Raw genomic sequence first — 20,511 nt, forward strand, 5'->3', positions numbered from 1 at the left:
ACAACAACCACCACCATTTTTGAAATTATGAAAAATAAATGTATCTAGTTAACAATAATCTACTGAAACTTACCTAGTTAACATCCTGTTGCCTACAATCAGTCTTTCTTGGCAGAAAAGGGAATGAGGGGATGGGTTTGTTGTTTTTCATTTCAATGATCTTTTCTGCCGGTTCAACAAAGTTGTGCTAGTTTCAAAAGTGTGTATTTACCCTTTTGTCTGCTATGTAAATCTCTGCGATTGCTGCTGTGTCTTTCACAGCATTTCTTGAAACGTGAGCTTTCTTGAAAGCTGTGGTCATCCTGAAGCCTCTTTGCACAAGTTTGAGGACCCGCCGATATCTTTTCACCACATCTGGGATTGAGGCAACTGAAAAGAAAACAATGCAAATAAATCACCAACGATTGTTGTGTCTTTTGTGCTGTCATAGTTGAAGGGATGGATAACTTGGATGAAAGTGTGTGTAGCTTATCATTTGATTCAGAACATTTGTCGTATTTTATAGTAGGTAGTGTGAGGGCAGTCTGCCAATTAAAGCAAGACCATTTGCTGATTATTTGTTCTAAAATATTCTGGTAAACACTGACAAGAATAACTACAGGTTCACCTCATCCAGCCATAATAGGTAAGTGCATACATAGTGTATCTCTATTTGCTTCATTCATAACATATGTAAGAAACCTGTAATAAAAATACAATCTAGATATGGATCATCACTGATTCAAGAAAAACAAACAGCACATAATTGTGGAACACTGGCTCTGGCTGTAACAAAACAGTTAAACTTTTGACATGTCAAAGGGTTAGTTCACCCAAAAATGAAAATGATGTCATTAAAGGAACACTCCACTTTTTTTGGAAATAGGCTCATTCTCCAACTCCCCCAGAGTTAATAAGTTGAGTTTTACCGTTTTGGAATCCATTCAGCCGATCTCCGGGTCTGGCGATAGCACTTTTAGCATAGCTTAGCATAGATCATTGAATCCGATTAGACCAGTAGCATCGCGTTCAAAAATGACCAAAGAGTTTCGATATTTGTCCCATTTAAAACTTGACTCTTCTGTAGTTATATCGTGTACTAAGACCAGACTAGTTAATATAGCTGGGGACTACTTTCAGGCGCTGCGTAATATCACTGCGCCTGCTGCGGCCATGGTACGGCAGCAAAGTTCCTTGATTATTACGCCGGAATGAGAGTATAGTTCCTAGCCAAATCGCACTAGAAAATCGCAACTTTTCATTTTCCGCCGGTCTTAGTACACGGGTGACCTGAATCTCGTCGCCGCCTATACCACTCACCAGTACCTGGAAGAGTTACATCATCACCTGAGAACGACTTTCGCCTTCGCGCAACAGCAACTCCAAAGAAGCGCGGAAGGTCGTAAAGCCTACTACGACCAAAAGGCCTCTCACCATGAGTTCAGTGTCGGAGACAAAGTGTGGTACTACAGCTTCGCTCAACCAAGGCAGAATGCTTCTCATCGCCTGTCAAAGAAGTTCCTACCTCACTGGACAGGACCCCACGAGATAACAGACAAGCTCTCACCTGTCGCCTATCGAATCAAAATCAGACAAGGGCGCAGCGAGCCGGTCCTTCGATGGGTCCATCGAAACCAGATAAAGAGGCGCCAGGGCTACCACCGACAGGAAAAGGGGGAAGATCAAACCCACTGACACAGACCGACAATCATATGCTCTAAACCTAACTAACATAATTTCTGTCGTTCTAGGAAAACATATAGCGACCTTGCTTAGACAACACTTACACTCTCTCCTCAGCTGCACTGCTAGAGCCACCCTCTAGTAGAGAGGAGTTACTCCACACATGTGACCCTTTTTTGCTTCCTCACCTCATTCGTTGTCCTTGTGTATCTTTGTGTTTTTTTTTTTTTTCTTTGTGTCTCTCTTGGTGTTTTTCCTTTTCCTCTCTCACTATAATTCCCTTTCCACTCTAGTCCCCTCATCAAGGAACTCCCTTAGCCAATCCTTAAATCCAGGTCCCGAAATTGAGATTGACTCCCTTCTCTAAAATTGTTGTAAATCCTTGCGAAACACGTCGCCAACTAAATCGAGGCGACCTTCCAAATCATCGTCTTCGCAGCTAATTGTGCCTTCTGTCTGTTCTGTTACCAGGAAGATGCTCAGACTCGCTGCCTTGTTACTCTGCATGATCGGGGTTACGCCCCAGCGTCAGGGATAGTACTCCGTGAACAACCGGGGTTATTAATAACGAACTGCAAAACCTACGCCCAAAAGGTGTATGTTCGACTTGATCCCCGTGATGTTGTCAGAGCTCACTACACCCTCTCAGCCGCTCAAACCACGTGGGCTGGTGCCAGTTGGACTCGAGAAGTCCTCGTCCATGCCCAGGTAGATGTGAACCACATGCTTCACCAATTGCAGAAAATGACTGTAACCCAAGCTGAATTAAGCGGGTACAACCGGCGTCCCAAACGATTTTTGGGCGCCCTGCTGGGGGCTGCTGCGGCTGTAGGAACTCTGTTTAACATTGGCATGAACACTGCTAATGCTGTAAATCTGGCCACCGTTAGGCGGCATGTTGGCGAAATCCAGGCTGAAATGCCGGAGATACAACAACAGCTCTTAGTCCAGAGCCATGCCCTACAGACCTTCGGGAAGTCTCTGAACGGCACCATCACAATTCTAAATACCCATAGCACCCTTCTAAACCAAACTATTAAATCCATTAATAAACTATTTTCGGTTGTGCAAAACGATGTAGCTCAGACACAACTCCTAACGACCCTCATGACTGACATGCTACGTGAAGTAAGTTCCTCGATTGATAACTTAGCCATGGGTAGGATTCCACACTACTTGATACCTCTTAGCCTTATCCAAAACATCCTAACTTCGGCCACCGTGGGCCCTGCTAGTCCCATCCAAACCCATCTCACCTTTTCCCTGGGTAGCGCTATTCCCTTGTACGTAGACCCGGAAGCAGGCGACTTGGCCTTTCTCCTCAGTTTGCCCATTATCGACTCTAATAACATTTACCGACTCAAGGACATTGTGAATGTGGGAATTTGGCAAGGGAACACCTATGTCAAAATCCACACTCCTGAAGTCGTTGCGTATCACGATAACAACGAGCAGTTGTATCTGGCCCCAAACCTAAAAATGTGTACGCTCACTAAGGACATTCATTACCTCTGCCCGAGTAAACCCTTCATCCGCGATAATACCGAGGGCATCTGCGGCCTCGAATCTATTCGACCCGACACTAGCTGCCCTGCTGAAGCAACACCACGTTCTCAAGTTGAGGTAACACAAGCCGAAAACCGATGGCTAGTCAACACCCCCGCGCGTACAGCGACCCTCACATACGACCAACACGATACAGCCACGCGCATTATCCTGCCCAACCAAACTCTATGGATCACTGTCCCTAAGGGCTCGATCCTCCATATTGACGAGTCAGCCTTGTATCACCTTACCGACGACGAGTATCAGGCCGAAATTGAAATCTCACCCTTCTTCAAACTTCGTCCTCGATCCAGAATTGGAAGAAAGGATCAAGGAGGAAGGAACGCAACTCATTGATTTGACTCCTGTTGATACAGCTCTAGAAGCTATTGCTCGCCTTCTGCCCGCTGGCGCGCCAATCATTCGGTCTTGGTCTGCCGCTGACACAGCGCTTTGCATCTCTACTATTGTAGGATATGTTGTGACTTTGACACTGGCCTTCCTCCTACACAAGCGAGTGAACGCTGTTCAAGAGTCTTTCAACAAATGCACGTCAGGCGTCCCGTGCGTTTTCCGACGTGATAAAATTGACCAAGAACCCAAACCTGAGAATTCAACCAACCTGATCGAGATCACGACAAAACCTCCTCGTCGAACCCTTGACAATTAAACCACAGAGAATGACCCCATTGCAAATAATCCAAAAGAATGCATCCCAACGTCTTCTCAAGTTTCTAACCCGTTCATTCCCAAATTACCCTGCACCAGGATTCAGTCAGTGATGGAGATGTTGTTTGTGTCTTGTGTGTGCCTGTTCTCTCTGCCTCTTGTTCCAGTGCCCGGCGACATTCGCAATTGGGAACCTCACCGAGCAAAAGGGGGATATGTAGGACCTCAACAAACGGACACACAAAATTAGTGCGAAAACAGCACAGTCCTTAAAAGAAGCCCTCTACCAGCCATCTGCGTTCATGAGACTAGTTAACGATTAATCTCAGACCACGGTTTGAGCCGTTTCCTGTCAGCGTTTTCTCATCCACTCAGAGGGAACTTAATCAGGAAAAACAAAGCCCCTGTGTTTTGAAGAACTGCAAGAGTTTTTCTTGCAACCCGTGGAGCAACCGCGTGATTTAGTCAAGATATAGGGATCCATACATTTCAAACAGGAAAAGGGCCATTAAAGGAACTTAAAGCCCTCAGGCCGTCAAAACCACGAGATCTGTAACATGACTCCCGCATGCTCGGTCTCCAACTTTGCTCATACAACAAAAGAAACACTAACTTACACAAATGATCTCTAAAGACAATCATTTATTTCCATTGCCATTGATGCAAGTGTATGAACAAATAACATGTTTGATGTCTTACATATATGCTTGATGTTTTATGTTATGCGTGGTGTGCTATATTTCGATCTTTACCTTATAACTTTCTTTTGAATAGATTGCCATGTGTAGTATCATATTAGAGCGTATTTCAAATGCAGGAAGTTGGAATTAATGTTATTGTCGATGTTCAGTTTCATATGAAGGGTGAATAGCCGTGCGGGGCGTGGCTTCGCCCTGTACAGACAATCTGGTTGGAAGATACCTTTAGTGGGTGGACAGAATCCAGCCCGTTAAAACTCCGTGACACAAAGCTCATAGGGCTGCTAAAAAAAGAACTGGGCTGCTGCTGCTGCTGCTGACAACTGGGCCGCTGGAAGAACTTTGCGGCTGGAAAACTTACAGCCTACAGCCTTAACATCAGGTTGACCATCCAAGACTTCAGCACTATCAACTTCTGACAAAGGAACTTGCAAAGCCTGCAGCATAAGGACTTCAAAGCCTTGCCAGTTGCGCGCGGCCAGGAAGCCACCAATCCAAAAGGATTCCCCGAGTGACGTCACGCAACAACGACACCGCAGCCACAAAATCAGCTCCGGAATTCCCTCAAACAACCATACAGAGAGCCAGCTCAGCCTTCAAGTCAACTTAACGCAAGTAACCAAACAAAAACATCTCTATTTGCTGAAGCTGATGTGCATTAATCTTTAAGAGTAAAGTCAAAGCCTCTGTTTGTGACTCCATCAGGTCTTAGAACCTTTCTTCAAATCGCAACCCTCTTGCCGAACGTGTGTATGTGTGTGTGTGTTTTGTGTTAGTATTGTATCATAGAATAGTAAATAAACTCTTGTTTCATTTATGATGAATGGTTTGGTGCTGTGTTTTTCAAGTTTGAAACTATTTGCCAAAGATCTTGTTACCTGTTGCTCAAAATTACCCAACAAATTCTGTATTATTATCGGGGCCACAAAATAAACAGAATTGCTAAAATATACTGGTTTAATGCTCGCTGGCTCGAGTCGTTAAGAAAGTATAAATTATATGTTTTGATTAATACCAATTAATCAGATCCAGCGAATCTCTATGATTCGATTCCCTAAAGCTAAAATTCTAATTAAAAGCTTCAATAAAGAGCTAAAATTATTACACCACCTCCTTTCATGTTAAATGTGGACATAAGAGAATTTTGCAAAACCCTAAAACATATTACAAATAAAGTGTTTAACAATTACGGACAAAGAATGATATTACAAAATAAGTAAAAGGAATTCTTTTTTTTTTTTTTCTTCTAATTTGTGTTGTGACCACATGAAAGACTTGAGTATTGACATCACAATGTTTGATTAATGTTGCACGTTTTGTAGGCTTTACCTGTCCAGCATCCTTCTGGTACAGTCTTTGATGTTTCTTCCTCCTATTTTGCACAACTTTGACACCTGAATAGCACATGTCAATGTCAAGCAGGTAGTATTATATGCTTCAGTGTACAAGTGTTTACCAACTTTAAACGTTAATGCCCATTGACCTGCAAGTTTTCCCATCACTAACCCTATAAAACCCTTTATTACAGCAGATTGCAGGCCCGCACCTCCAGACTGAGAAATAGCTTTTTCCCTATAGTGCCCCCCAATCACAATCTGCCTCCAGAATTGTCTGGCACAACTGACTTAACAACACAGTGATAGCTGCTGTAACTAAAGAGTAGCCCAGTACACATTTTAACCAAGTGTTCATTGACTAACACATTCACTAGGGATGAGCGAGTACAGCATTATCTGTATCTGTATCTGTTAACCATATGAATTGTCTGTATCTGTATCTGTACTCGGACTGGGCGGGGCCTAACCCGGAAGTGGGCGGGATTTAACCCGGAAGTGGGTCGGGTTGTCTTGAAATGAGCGGGGCTTTAACCGGTATGTTATTTTAAGCATGCAATTGATATGTGTTGATCAGAAATTGTTATATTTATTGCTGATTAGAAAACTATTTACATGACAGCATCAGCATTGAGCTTCAGATCAATGGTTTTGATCACGATAACAAACGAACTATATACAGAACAAGTTTTGCAACAATGAATACAACACATGCGGTTGCAATTATGAAGTAAAATGTAATGAACAAGAGTTTTCATCTCAACATAACTTTCTTTTTTTAACTTTTAATTTTTTTATGATCAGTGTGATTTTTATTTTTTGGGTTCTTTTTTATTTTTTTTATTTCCACACCAGGTATGTGTGTGTGTGTGTGTGTGTGTGTGTGTGTGAGTGAGTGAGTGAGTAAGTAAGAGAGAGACAGAGAAATAAACTACCTTTATTTTTTTTTTATAAAATACAGCAAGAAAGTGTCACTCAGTGCATGAAGTAAAAAAAAACTGGTTAGAACCAGCAGACGGTTAAAAAAAAAAAAAAAACTCTGATGACCGGCAGGGAGAGAGAGAGTGTGTGTGTGTAGCTAATTAATTTGTAATATAATTTTTTTATACCACTACTTCGAACCAGCAGATGGTTTAAAAAAATAAAAAAAACTCTGATGACCGGCAGAGAGAGGGAGAGAGAGAGAGAGGGAGAGAGTGTGTGTGTGTGTGTAGCTAATTAATTTGTAATATAGTTTTATACCACTACTTCCTTTTTTTGTTTGTTTTTTATGAAATACAGCAAGAAAGTGTCAGACACTGTTTTTAAAAAAAAACTGGTTAGAGCCAGCTGACGGTTTAAAAAAGAAAAAAAAAATCTCCGACAGGCAGAGACGCGAGTCGCATTCTACCAAGCACCACGTCTGAACAAACCCCACGTTTACCAAAACTCTACTGGTTAATAAGTAAGTACTATAAACAAACCAAAGTAAAAAACAAACCTGAAGCTGAAGAAACCCTAAACGTTAACGGAAAAAACCCGCAAACCTGAGTAACTGAGGAAGAGACGGAGAGAGAGAGCGCGCTGTTCTGTGTGTGAGTGAGCAGAGCGGGACACAGCAACACAATAAATCTGTATGTGTGTAGGGGAGGGGCGCTGTGACTAGCCTATCACAGAACGCAGACACAGTCAGCTACCCAATGAGAATTTTTATTCAATCCGAGCACAGATATTGACTCCTATTACTCGTATGATACTTGTACTCGGCAAAAGTGCTTTATCCGTACCGGATACTCATTTCAGCCGAGTATCCGGCTCAACCCTAACATTCACCCATACCCTTTTGTATTACATTATGTGTTCTGTTTGTACTGTTTAGGTTTTAATGCTGCACTGCACATCTGAGCTATTTGCACTATTCTAATACACCCGGACACTTTTTATAATTGCTACTTTTATATTGCAATTTTAAATCTTTTTATTTTTAAGTTTTTTTATAAAATCATTTTGGAAGTTTCAAACTTTATCATATGGTACTTGTGCAATGACAAAAATATTCTGTTCTATTTGCTCATGCTCTCTCTGTATGAAACAAGCCATTGTTCTGTCATTCATTCAATATTACAGATGAAATTAATGATGGACTTTATCAAAGGTGAGAGCTTTAGTTAGGAAATGTTGTTTTGGAGTGTTTTTTTTTTACCATTGCTGCTCGGGTCTCCCCACTTTCCAGCTGCCTTTCAAAGTATTGGAACTCCTCCATAGACAGGTGGAACACAGTGTCTGGTTCCACCCTTTGCCCAATTCTTCTGACCACTTCTTTTATTTCTATAAGATGCATCAGCACCTTTCTTTGGAATCCTAAATGCAACAAAGGCAGTGTTACTTTCAAATACAGTAAGAGGTAATATCACAACACTGACGTATAACCACTCAAATACATCCTTAATAAAAAGTTAGCATGACAAAATGAGCACAAATCTCTGTCTAATCATCTGTAGGAGACAACAATGAGAAGGTATCAACCAGCAGATGAAAAATAATGTGGAGAATCTTTATTTAATCCCACGGTCATGATTCAGGAAAATCCTAAAATATTTTAATAACAGTCTATTGATACTTACTTTTGTCTGACATTGGGAATTTGTCTTGGTTCTCTTGAAAAAAGGATTAAGACAACACATGTAATAGATAAGCAATTTTAAAAAACAGGATTCTTCTTACAAATTGGGGGAAAGTAGTTTTGCCGCCCCCTGATTTTTCATCCATTTCAACATAGTAAACATTGAGAAAGTACTGGATATTGTGTTTTATTGCTTGTGCCAAATTGCTGCAATGTATAAGTATTTCCGGTAACACTTTAGAATACTGTTCCATCGTTAATGAATAACTAAACAGGAACAAATGACTAATGCACTATTAACATTGTAGTAACTACTATTAACTAACAAGAAACTCTGATTAACGATTTATTAAGTAATAGCGCTAAGTTGAAACTGGTAGTTCACCATTAGCTAACCAATAACTACTATTTTGTTCATATATCCTGAGAACTCCCAAGAACTACTTCATACAGGTTCATGATTAATGTGAATTATGCATAATGAATAATTAATTCTAAAATGAAGATCATGGTAGCCCACTAGTAATGATTTAAGTGTTACCAAATCCAGCAAAATGAATTACTAAACAGGACTTTACAAAAACCTCAAAAGTTTACAATGACTTCAGTAATTACTAGGGAGTTATCACAATCTTCACTTTAGAATACTGATCCAAATAATGACTAATTCCTTTAGAAGAATTTGGTAATACTTGAGTCATTACTAGTGGGTTACCATGACCTTTACTTGAGAGTGAATTATACATTATGTATTATTCATATTAATTATCAACCTGTATACAGTAGTTCTTGGGGAGGTTTGAAAAAAATAATAGTTACTGATTACCTATCAGTAACTATTGGCTAGTACTGAGTACCCCGCCAACAAAGAATGGTGTAACAATGCTGGGGTAGTGACAAAACACTGTTCATCGCTGGTGGAGTATATGTTTGTGAAGTGTCGACCGTTCTATCTGCCGCGGAGTTCACGGCCATTGTTATTGTCGCGGTATACATCCCACCGTGCGCAAACGCAAAGGACGCGCTCATGAGCTGTACAGCGCCATCAGCGAACAACAAACAAATAACCCCGACGGCTTTTTCATCATAGCCGGTGACTTCAACCACGCAAACCTAAAGACAGTTTTGCCAAAGTTCTACCAACATGTGAACTTTCCAACAAGGGGAAATAACACACTGGACTTTGTTTACACAACAGTTAAGAGCGCATACAAAGCTGAACCCCGCCCCCACCTCGGGTACTCAGACCACATCTCTGTTATGCTAATCCCAGCATACAGACCACTTCTGAAACTGGCCAAACCGGTTCACAAACAGATCAAGGTATGGCCAAACAATGCCACCTCAGCACTGCAGGACTGCTTCCAGGACACAGACTGGAACATGTTCAAAGAGGCGGCCACCTACAACAACCACACAGACCTGCAGGAGTACACTGAAACTGTGACTGCTTACATCCAAAAGTGCACTGATGATGTGACAGTCACCAAGACCATCACCACACGCGCCAACCAGAAGCCATGGATGACAGCAGAGGTTCGTGGGCTGCTAAAGACCAGAGATGAAGCATTCAGATCAGGAGATAAAGCAGCCCTCAAAACAGCTAGAGCCAATCTGTCCCGCAGCATCAAAAATGCAAAACGGTCATATGCTCAAAAAATCAACAATCACTTCACAGACAGCATTGACACACGGAGCCTGTGGCAAGCTATTCAGACCATCACAGACTACAAGCCCCCGCCACAGGCCTGTGATGACGACACATCCCTCCCAGATACACTCAACCACTTTTACTCACGGTTTGAAATGCAGAATGACACACCTGCACAAAACTGCCCACACCTCCCAACGACCAGGCGCTCTGTCTGTCTCCAGCCGACGAAGGAAGTCCCTATCTAGGATCAACCCACGCAAGGCTGCGGGTCCCGACAACATACCTGGCCGTGTACTGAAAGACTGTGCTGCACAGCTGACAGATGTCCTAACAGATATCTTCAACACCTCGCTGAGCCAGGCAGTCGTCCCCACATGTCTCAAATCCACAACAATCATACCGGTACCAAAGAAATCACCTGTGTCCTGTCTAAATGACTACCGTCCCATAGCACTGACTCCAATCATAATGAAGTGCTTTGAGAGGTTAGTCATGCACAACATCAAAACCAGCCTCCCCAACACACTCGATCCGCTCCAGTTTGCATACCGTCCGAACCGCCCACGGACGATGCAATTTCTCCACTCTCCACCTGGCTCTTACCCACCTAGAAAATAAAGACTCCTACGTTAGAATGCTGTTCATTGACTTCAGCTCAGCATTCAACACAATAATCCCACAACAGCTCATAAATAAACTCAACCTGCTGGGCCTTAACAATTCCTCTGCAATTGGATCCTGGACTTTCTAACCGGAAGACCTCAGTCAGTCCGTGTCGGCCACAACACCTCGAGCACTACCACACTGAACACAGGTGCCCCACAAGGCTGTGTGCTCAGCCCGCTGCTCTTCACGCTGCTGACCCACGACTGCACTGCCAAGTCCAGCTCCAACCACATCATCAAGTTCGCTGATGACACAACAGTGGTAGGCCTCATCAGCAACAACGATGAAACGCACTACAGAGAGGAAGTGGCACAGCTGGCTGAATGGTGTGGCACTAACAACCTGTCCCTCAATGTGAGTAAGACAAAGGAGGTTGTGATGGACTTCAGGAGAAACTCCGGTGATCACCCCCCACTGACCATCGACAGCTCGACTGTGGAGAGAGTCAGCAGCACTAAATTCCTGGGGGTGCACATCACAGAGGATCTCACCTGGACCACCAACACCATGTCACTCTCCAAGAAGGCACAACAGCGCCTACACTTCCTCCGCCCGGCTGAAAAGAGCAAGTCTCCCTCCACCCATCCTCACCACTTTCTACAGGGGCACCATTGAGAGTGTGCTGACCAGCTGCATCACTGTCTGGTACGGGAACTGTACTGCAGCAGACCGCAAGACCCTCCAGCGGACAGTGAACACCGCTGCAAGGATCATCGGTGCCCCTCTCCCCTCCATCCTGGACATTTTCCTCACACGATGCTCCAGCAAAGCCAACAGTATCGTGAAGGACTCCTCACACCCCTCCCACAGTCTCTTCCAGCCCCTACCATCAGGAAGACGGTACCGGAGCATCAGAGCCTGCTCTGCCAGACTGCTCAACAGCTTTTTCCCCAGGCTGTGAGAGCCCTGAACTCAAATCACCCCGCCCCTCTCTGAACCCCCATACAAACCCCCTACCTCCTGTAACATGTAACGTGCAATTCGAAGTGTGCTACACACAGGTGAGTGGGCCTGTACAAACCACCTGTAGTAGCACACTCTCCTCCTCTATGCGCACTAGTCACTTTTCACACACACTGCTGTGTGTACACAAATCCCACAAAAAGAACTCAGTAATATATGTATGTTTACATGCTCATGCACTACAAATCCTCCTGCACTGTTCCCCAGCCATCTGTTTGAACTCAATGTTTCTCCTTGCACATGTACAGTATTTATCTGAAGCATTCGTATAGTTTGTATAGTTTGTATTTTTTAGTTTGTATAGGTACTTTTTTATAGATAGTATATTTATATTTATAGTCAAAATCTATCAGTAGGATAGTTGTGTATAGGTTTATATTGTCTTACTCCATTGTTGTATGCCTGTATTTATGTAGCACCGTGGTCCTGTGAGGCACGACATTTCGTTCCACTGTATGCCCCCGCATGTAGCGGAATGACAATAAAGCTCAACTTGACTTGACTTGAACTTGATTAGTTAGTTGAATGTGGTAGTTCACTATTAAACACTATTACTTACTAATTAATTAATCAGAGTTGCTTGTTAGTTACTAGTAGTTACTAGAGTAATTATATTGCATTACTCAAGTGTTCTTGTGTAGTTATTCATTAATGATGGAACAGTATTCTAAAGTGTTACCGTATTTCCTATTAACTACCACCAGAAGCGGTAGTCTTAGTTCTTACTACAACTACAAACACAAACTGTGCTCAAGCAGTAGGAGACAAAATGCTAGCTTAAACACATAAATTCTAAGATTTGTAAAAAAATCAGGTTGAGTGTGTTTTATTTAACATTAAAAAAAGGTACTTGTGTTATTTAGAGTGATACTCCTTGACTGAGCTTAACAGGCATAACATGTCCATACCGACCTTGGGGATTTCTGCCCTGAGGAGTCCTGGGAGTCTGGGCTGACTGGCGCTGAGTCCCAGCAGCTGTAATGATATTGGAAAATATTACTAGTGTACTATTTCACCACCAAAGGAAATCTCCGCCTCTGGTATGCTGAGTCCTGACCCATCTGTTTTAGTTGCCCATTACTTTACCTGGGGTTGAAGTTAGGGTTGGTAGTTCTAAAAAAAAAAAAAAGACTCCTGAATGTCTGCTTTGTGTCAGGGTGTGGGTGATAGAGGACTCAGACGCAGAGTTAGAGAAAGGAGAAACTTTTATTCTCGCTACAAAACACAAAATAACATAAACAATATTTAACAGCCGCTTAGGGAAGCAGAGATACCAGAGCTGGCCGGCAGAGTCTGCGGACCACACAAGCTGCTGGATCTCCGTGCTACGAGTCCTGCAGCACAAAGGAACAGAGGGTCAGAATAATGATGCGTGATTCTTACACAGAACACGAGCAAGGACAAAACAATCTACTCACAACGAGGAACAGAAAACAGGGACATATATGGGAGTGGGGGAATAAGCGACAGCTGGGGAGAGTCAGCTCATGATCTGTGCACTCCCGCTGCACGATCAGCACTGATTGCCCAGACCACGAGCTGCCGAACATGACAGGACAACACAGACAGCAAAAGGAGCCGAGAAGGCACCCTGAACCGTGACAGTACCCCCCACCTCAGGGACGCCTCCTGGTGTCCCCGGAGGACTCACCACGATGCTGATGAAACTGATCAATGAGAGCACGGTCCAGAATGTCACGAGCCGGAATCCAGCATCTCTCCTCCGGACCATAACCCTCCCAGTCTACCAGGTAGGTGGTAACCTCTACCCCTACAGTATAGGCTGGCGACCCCTCGATGAGTCTGGGAGGCGGAGGGGCGGAGATCAGGGGCTGGAGTGGGGAGTGATCTTGGAAACATGGAAAACTGGGTGGATCTTCTTAAACTGTGGGGTTAATTTGAGCCGCACCGTCACCGGACTGAGCACCTTAGCAATAATAAACGGTCCAACAAATTTGGGTCCCAGTTTACGTGCGGGAAGTCTGAAGTTAATGTCCTTAGAAGACAACCAGACCTTCTGACCACACACGTAAAGTGGGGGCTTGGTACTTGTTCCTCTCGCCAGTCCAAGTGAGGGCTTCTCTGGCGATCCTCCAAGTATGGAGGCATCTCTGAATAAACGCATGTGCGGAAGGAACAACAGCATCGGATTCTTGAGAAGGGAATAAAGGTGGCTGGTAGCCTAAACAGCACTGGAAGGGAGTTAAACCCGTCGACGAGACCGGAAGGGAGTTATGAGCGTACTCGACCATGGTTAACTCTCTGGGGTCGGCTGTCTCGCCGGCGAGACAAACTCGTTTTTTTTAAGATCAGTGCAAAAGACACTAAAAATACTCTGTTGATTTTGGTCACACAAATAAGTGTTATACATCAATCGAAACTGTTAAGTGTCTACTTTTTTTTGGGTACACTCACAATAACAACACAACTTTGTGCTTTTGGAAAAATAATAAAACAAACAGGGTGCGCTCTCTGTCTTCTCCGTCTCCGCGAACTGTTTTTAGAAACGCGTCACTAAAATGAACTGTAACTCAGCGAATACTCAGCACACAGACATGAGGGTTATATCTATAGAAAGCTTGAAGTGTCTACTTTGAAATGAAGCAAGTCTTATCGAAAACAAACATTCTGTGATGAAGTAATCTGTATGAAATCAACACGATGTTCAATCTGTCCCGTCTGACTCATTATCGCTAATGTGACCCCGCCCCCCGCGCGACTCACGCTGTTCATATGTAAATAGCCACGTGGTAAGTGCGCGCGTGCAAACGCCCAACAACACAAACAAAGAGGAGGTCCTTCATCGCGGCTACTGTTCGTTTCTGGAAGACGCACTGAGTAAAAGCAGGATTTCCCTCGCAAGAAGAACACGATTTCATGCAGAAGAGGAGAGCAATCTGATGAGTAAGTAGTTTTTCTTTTTTTGCATTAGTTAATGTTTTATTGTGACATAAACTTAAACACATTTTACTAGTTGGGTTTTTCCCAAACGACAACATGATGAATGCTGTGCGTCTAAGAATGTTTAGTACATGTTTATTATTACTACTCTGTTCACAAATATATTTTAATAGCGTGCACAATAATAATTAGTTTCTCAGATATAAAATATCATTTTTTATAATACAAAGTACATCCTTTTATTGTACAAAGCATGCTTGAGTCTGTGGCTACATAATCATATCATAGACTACTATAAAATAATTCATACTAGACTATATGACTACAAAATCATAGTTGGGTTTTTCCCAAACTATAATTCCTGACTACAGTGTTTGAAATAGTGTAAAACATTTTGAATATGATAGGCAATTCATTGTATTTAAATTTCTTATGGCGCGATGATGTTTTCATGCTCTATATAAAACAATGAAAGTAATATGAGTGTACACTGTAACATGATGAATGCTACGAGTCTAAGTATGTTTAGTACATGTTTATTATTAATAGCCTACTCTGTTCAGAAATAGATTTTAATAACGTGCTAAACAATAATAATTAGTTTCTCAGATATAAGATTTCTTTCTCTTTTTTTTATGATAGTACAAAGCATGTGTGAGTCTATGGCTACAAAACATATATATACAGATGTTCCTGATATTAACATGCTCACAAATGTTTTTTTGTTTGTATTTTATTGAATCAGATACCAGCACCAGATGTATCCTGATGTCTCTTCAAACTGTTTTCCTCTGAGAGCGCTGTACCAACATCAGATGTTCAACTACACTGATATTCTATGTTAAAACAAGCTCCTTCTCTACTGATTGTTTTTTCTTCTTGAATCCATGGAAAGAAGTAGAAACACTTAAATAAAACGCATAAATATCAGGTATGATTTACTTGTTTCACTTGTTGAACAGAATCTGTTGCAGGAATGACTCAAAGTCTGTTCACATCTCTGTGGTTAGATCAGTGTGCACAATAATGTGTCTTTGACCTTCATTATGTATGTTTTGGTTATACTGTGTTGTAAATAAAATACAAATAATTTAAAAAACCCTTTTTTTCAATCTCCTCACATTCTCTCTTACCTGCCTCACAGTCACAGTCACACTGATGGGCCATTAGGGGCCCATAGGGGAGGGCCCTTTGTCTCTCAGGTGAAAATCACTTAATATTCATGGCCATTACCACTCCCTCGCATATAGACCCTCGATCACAAAACATGTCTTGAAAATTTTAAATCAATATATTGTTTTCTGTGAATGAGTAAGCAGAATGATTTTCACATAATTCTGAAGTAAATATTCAAGGCTACAAGACTGATTACTCAAAAGTCTTATTCACAACTATTTAGTGTGGGTTTTAAGGCCTTATTTCAGCTACTTTTTTTTCCCCAAAACTTACTAACCACGCATAATATTTTTTTTCTAAAAAATGCAAACATGCACATCCATCTTGGTCACATATTATTGTAGCACAGTTTGTGCTGAATACAAAAAAAATTACATGTTGGTCAATAGTATGTTTTAAGTAGCTGAAATAAGCACAAATATCAGGGCATGTCAAAACATCTCAAGGGCCCCAAAATGACCTCAGACCCCAGAGGGTTAACCTTGAACTCCAAGATGACGGTTCAGCAGATGCCACACAGCGCAGAACCCTCTCCAAATGCTGGTTGGCACACTCAGCTTGACCGTTAGGGCACCCCACGGGAACCGTAGCGTTGCATAGCGCCGTGCGGACCTTGTACTCCACCCCCCAGGTGACAGCCGCCACAACCCGTTCGGGATGCAGAATAGCCACGGGGGGGTAGGACTAGCCTCAGCCTCAAAGATACGTGACAGTGCATCAGGTTTACCATTCTTAGAGCCAGGGCGATAAGAAATGGTAAACCTGAAACGTCCAAAAAATAATACCCAGCGAGCCTGCCTAGAATTTATCCTCTTGGCGGTGTGGATGTACTCCAGATTCTTATGGTCAGTCCAAACCATAAACGGAAACTCCGCACCCTCTAGCCAGTGACGCCACTCCTCCAGTGCCAACTTGACAGCTAGTAACTCCCTATTCCTGATGTCGTAGTTCCGTGGGGGTTAGACGATAAGAAAAGAAGGCGCATGAATATATTTTCTCGTCTGAAGATGATCTCTGAGACAACACTGCCCCAACCCCCACCTCGGACGCATCCACCTCCACAAAGAACAGCCGAGCCGGGTCAGGGGTAGTTAAAATGGGAGCCGAAATTAACCAACTCTTTAAACTCTCAAACGCAGTTTGGGCCTGCGACGACCAACAGAACCGTTTCTTCAAGGGCGACTTGACTAAAGTTCTGAATGAACCGCCTGTAAAAATTGGCAAACCCCAGAAAACGCTGGACCACTCTACGATTATCTGGGGTGGGCCAATCAGCAACAGCCTTTACCTTGGCGAGATCCATTCGGATACCTTCAGGCCAGAGAATAAAACCCAGGAACGGAACCGACCGTGCATGAAACTGGCACTTCTCCACCTTGGCAAATAAACAATTCTCCAGCAGCTGCTGGAGCACTCACCTGACGTGCTGGACATGATTGCTCTTGTTCTGGGAGAAGATCAGGATGTCGTCAATGTATACAAAAACAAACCTATCGACCATGTCTCTGAGCATGTCGTTGACGAGTGCCTGGAAGACCGCCGGGGAGTTCGAAGGCGAACGGCATGACCAAATATTCAAAATGCCCCGAATGGGTGTTAAAGGCAGTCTTCCATTCGTCTCCCTCCCTAATCCAAACCAAGTGATAAGCACTGTGGAGGTCCAACTTAGTAAAGATGGTTGCCCCCTGCAAGAGCTCGAAGGCCGATGACATCAACGGCAACGGGTAACGATTCTTTACCGTGATGTCATTCAACCCCCGATAGTCGATACAGGGACGCAGCGAACCATCCTTCTCCACGAAGAAGAACCCCGCCCCAGCTGGAGAGGAAGAGGGACGGATAATGCCTGCTACCAGAGAATCGTGAATATACCTTTCCATGGCCTCCCTAGGTGGAAAAGTGCCAGGCAAGAGGTCAATCGCACAGTCGTACGGGCGGTGCGGAGGCAGAGATGAAGCTTGGGACTTACTGAACACCACTCTCAAGTCGTGGTAAGCCTCCGGTATATCCGCCAGGCTCACTGGCTCCTCCTGCAACACAGAACAAGACATGACCAGGGAAAATGCCGACAGTATGGCCAGCTTCATCAACTGGCACAAAGCGAAGTCGCAGCCCTGCTGAATTCACCTGATATCAGAGTTGGAGATGCGAAGGCCTTTCAGAGTTTTGCACTCAATGTTGACTTGCTAGTTGGTATGCTGAGGTCACTCAAGGGTCCACAGGGGCGAGAGTTCGGGGCATGTCGACAGACTTCTGCGTAAATTGCCCAAACACTACCGAGATAGTTTTATAGAGCACTTACATTTGCGAGGCCAATTGCACACTGACAGCCTCAACCCATATAACCTGCATGACCTTGCTGACTGGTTGAAGATCAAGGCGGAAGCGAAGCGTTTATCGACCAAAATGGTGCACCGCTACCAGACCGAGAGAGTACAGGTCTCACGTAAGGATCGCCAACCTGTTCCTAAGCCCCAGACTCAATCCACTGCAGTCTATCATGGCTGTGATCAGCCCACAGAAGCTACCACAGGGCAGTCTGTCTGTATCGATGCTGCTCATGCTCAGTCATCAACTAGGAGACTGAAACGTTTGTGTCTGTTCTGTAAGAGTCAGGAGCATTACCTGTCACAGTGTAACAAAATCACTGAGTGCACACCTGATCAGATTCTAAAGTGGATAAAGGATGGCAAAAGATGCTGGAAATGTGGGCGCACAAGTCATAAATGGGAGGAATGTACATTGAGGAAGCCCTGCAAGGACTGTGGTAATATACATCTCGGAGTCCTGCATTCCGTTGCCCAGGATGGTCCTAACAGTGTGCTGCTGACAACATCTCACGAACGAGCATATCTTACTTCCCCTAGTTTGACTGGTCGTGTGTACCTCAAAGTAGTTCCAGTGCTGCTGTGGAGAGGCAAGAGGTCTGTTTCGACGTACGCTATCCTGGACGATGGGGTTCAGCGGAGTATCATCCTTCCTGCAGCAGTCCAGCAGCTAGGAATTGTGGGAAGGGAGGAGATTATGGCCCTTCACACCATCCGACATTACATCACAGAACTGAAAAGGGGCAGTCAATTGACCTGCTGCTTTCCCCGCAGTCGAGGCCAAAGGAGAAGCACAGCCTTACGGGTGTTTTCGCCGCTCCTCTCCTCACGTTAACCGAGCAACCCTCCCCCGTCAAGAGGCTTCAGCGATGTTATCACCATCTCAGAGGGATACCCATTCCATCTTTCAATAGGGTCCAACCCCTAATTTTAATTGGGTCTGATTGCCCCTAAGGAGCCCATCAGATTGGGACCAGCGGGCGGACCAGTCGCTGTACGCACGCAGCTCGGTTGGGTCCTCCAGGGACCAGATGGATTGCTCCCACATCAGGTATCTTCCCTACAGTGTTTGTTCACTTCTCTTACACCCCTACGAGACCCTGTCTATCAACATGTCGATGTCCTTCCGCCTCTCAGCGAGAAAGTGATAACTCGGTCTAAACAGGATCAGATGGCTGCAGACATGTTGGAGACCAGGACGCGACGAGTAGAAATTGAGTCTGGCGCTACGCTACTCCACTCCTTCGTGCTCCAGACGCTCCACCGCTAAAGGGGACTATGGAATCCGTTCTGTCCAGCCTCAGCAATACTGAGAAGCGCCTGAGTAGAGACCCCGAGAGGGCTAAGGTGTACGAAGCTGAAATACAGAAGCTCCTTGACTCAAGGTATGTTGTCAAGGTACCACCAGAAGGCCAGCAGGTAGACGAGGAGTCGTGGTTCATACCACACCACCTCGTGCACCAAAACAGCAAATACAGGTTGGTCTTCAATTGTTCCTTTGTGAACCAAGGTGTCTCCCTTAACCAGCAGTTGCTTCCAGGTCCTACCCTCGGTGCCTCACTGCTAGGAGTCCTCCTCCGGTTCCGGCAGTACGCAGTCGCCATTAGTGGGGATATTGTAGTGTCTTCCGCCGCTCATTCGAAGAACCACGCTCAGTCTTGGAGTTTGATACCAGAAGATAGACTTTATTATCTATTTAACAAGAATAAAGCCGAGGCCCCTTCTGCAGAAGAGTCTCCCGAATGCCTCTGGGCTCTGGTATATATACACAAGTTTTTGAGGCGGGTTCTTATACATTTGGAGTTTCTCTTATGTATACAATTCCATAATTCACTTACGTATGCAATTTTATATTTCTCTCTAAGGAGAAGAGACCTCCTAGATATATTTCTCCCTAAGGAGAAGAGACCTTCTAGACTTGTTATGGTAAAGGAAAAAGCCCCCCTATTTCTCCAGATGTTTTCTTGTCTGCACAATTTTGCCACGTAGATGCTTTTTACACAGTGGCCTTCGAACATAATGGAAGATTAAATAGATATATCAATGGCAAGATTCCCCTTGATTATATTTGATTAATTCAGATCTTTAACAATAAAAATCTTCTTCATTCCTCCCTTTGAGACTTTATTAAGTCTCACAATTGCTTATGTCTACCCAGAGTGCTACTTCATAATTCAGTCCTTTTAGTTAACACTATCTAGTGACTAAATAAGTCACGCAGTCTTATCATCAATGACTAGATGATGCAGAAGCACTCTGGAGGAGAATCAGAACCAAACGTCTCTCTCTCTACACTTGACTAAGAGAGACTAAG

The 20,511-nt window shown here is 43.7% G+C and overlaps 1 protein-coding gene across 1 annotated transcript; it reads right to left on the minus strand.

The window, feature by feature from the left end:
* Positions 1-5,899: 5,899 nt before the first annotated feature.
* LOC131539180 (uncharacterized) lies at positions 5,900-18,378 on the minus strand. The gene is made up of 8 exons (XM_058773539.1): positions 17,840-18,378; positions 13,445-13,642; positions 13,068-13,127; positions 12,880-12,906; positions 12,706-12,768; positions 8,512-8,544; positions 8,091-8,248; positions 5,900-5,968 (listed from the first exon to the last, which is right to left on the minus strand). The coding sequence occupies exons 1-8, from the start codon at positions 17,955-17,957 to the stop codon at positions 5,900-5,902; spliced, it is 726 nt and encodes a 241-aa protein (XP_058629522.1). The 5' UTR covers positions 17,958-18,378.
* Positions 18,379-20,511: the final 2,133 nt, after the last annotated feature.

Source organism: Onychostoma macrolepis, chromosome 04 (assembly GCF_012432095.1).
Source record: "Onychostoma macrolepis isolate SWU-2019 chromosome 04, ASM1243209v1, whole genome shotgun sequence".
NCBI lineage: Eukaryota > Metazoa > Chordata > Actinopteri > Cypriniformes > Cyprinidae > Onychostoma > Onychostoma macrolepis.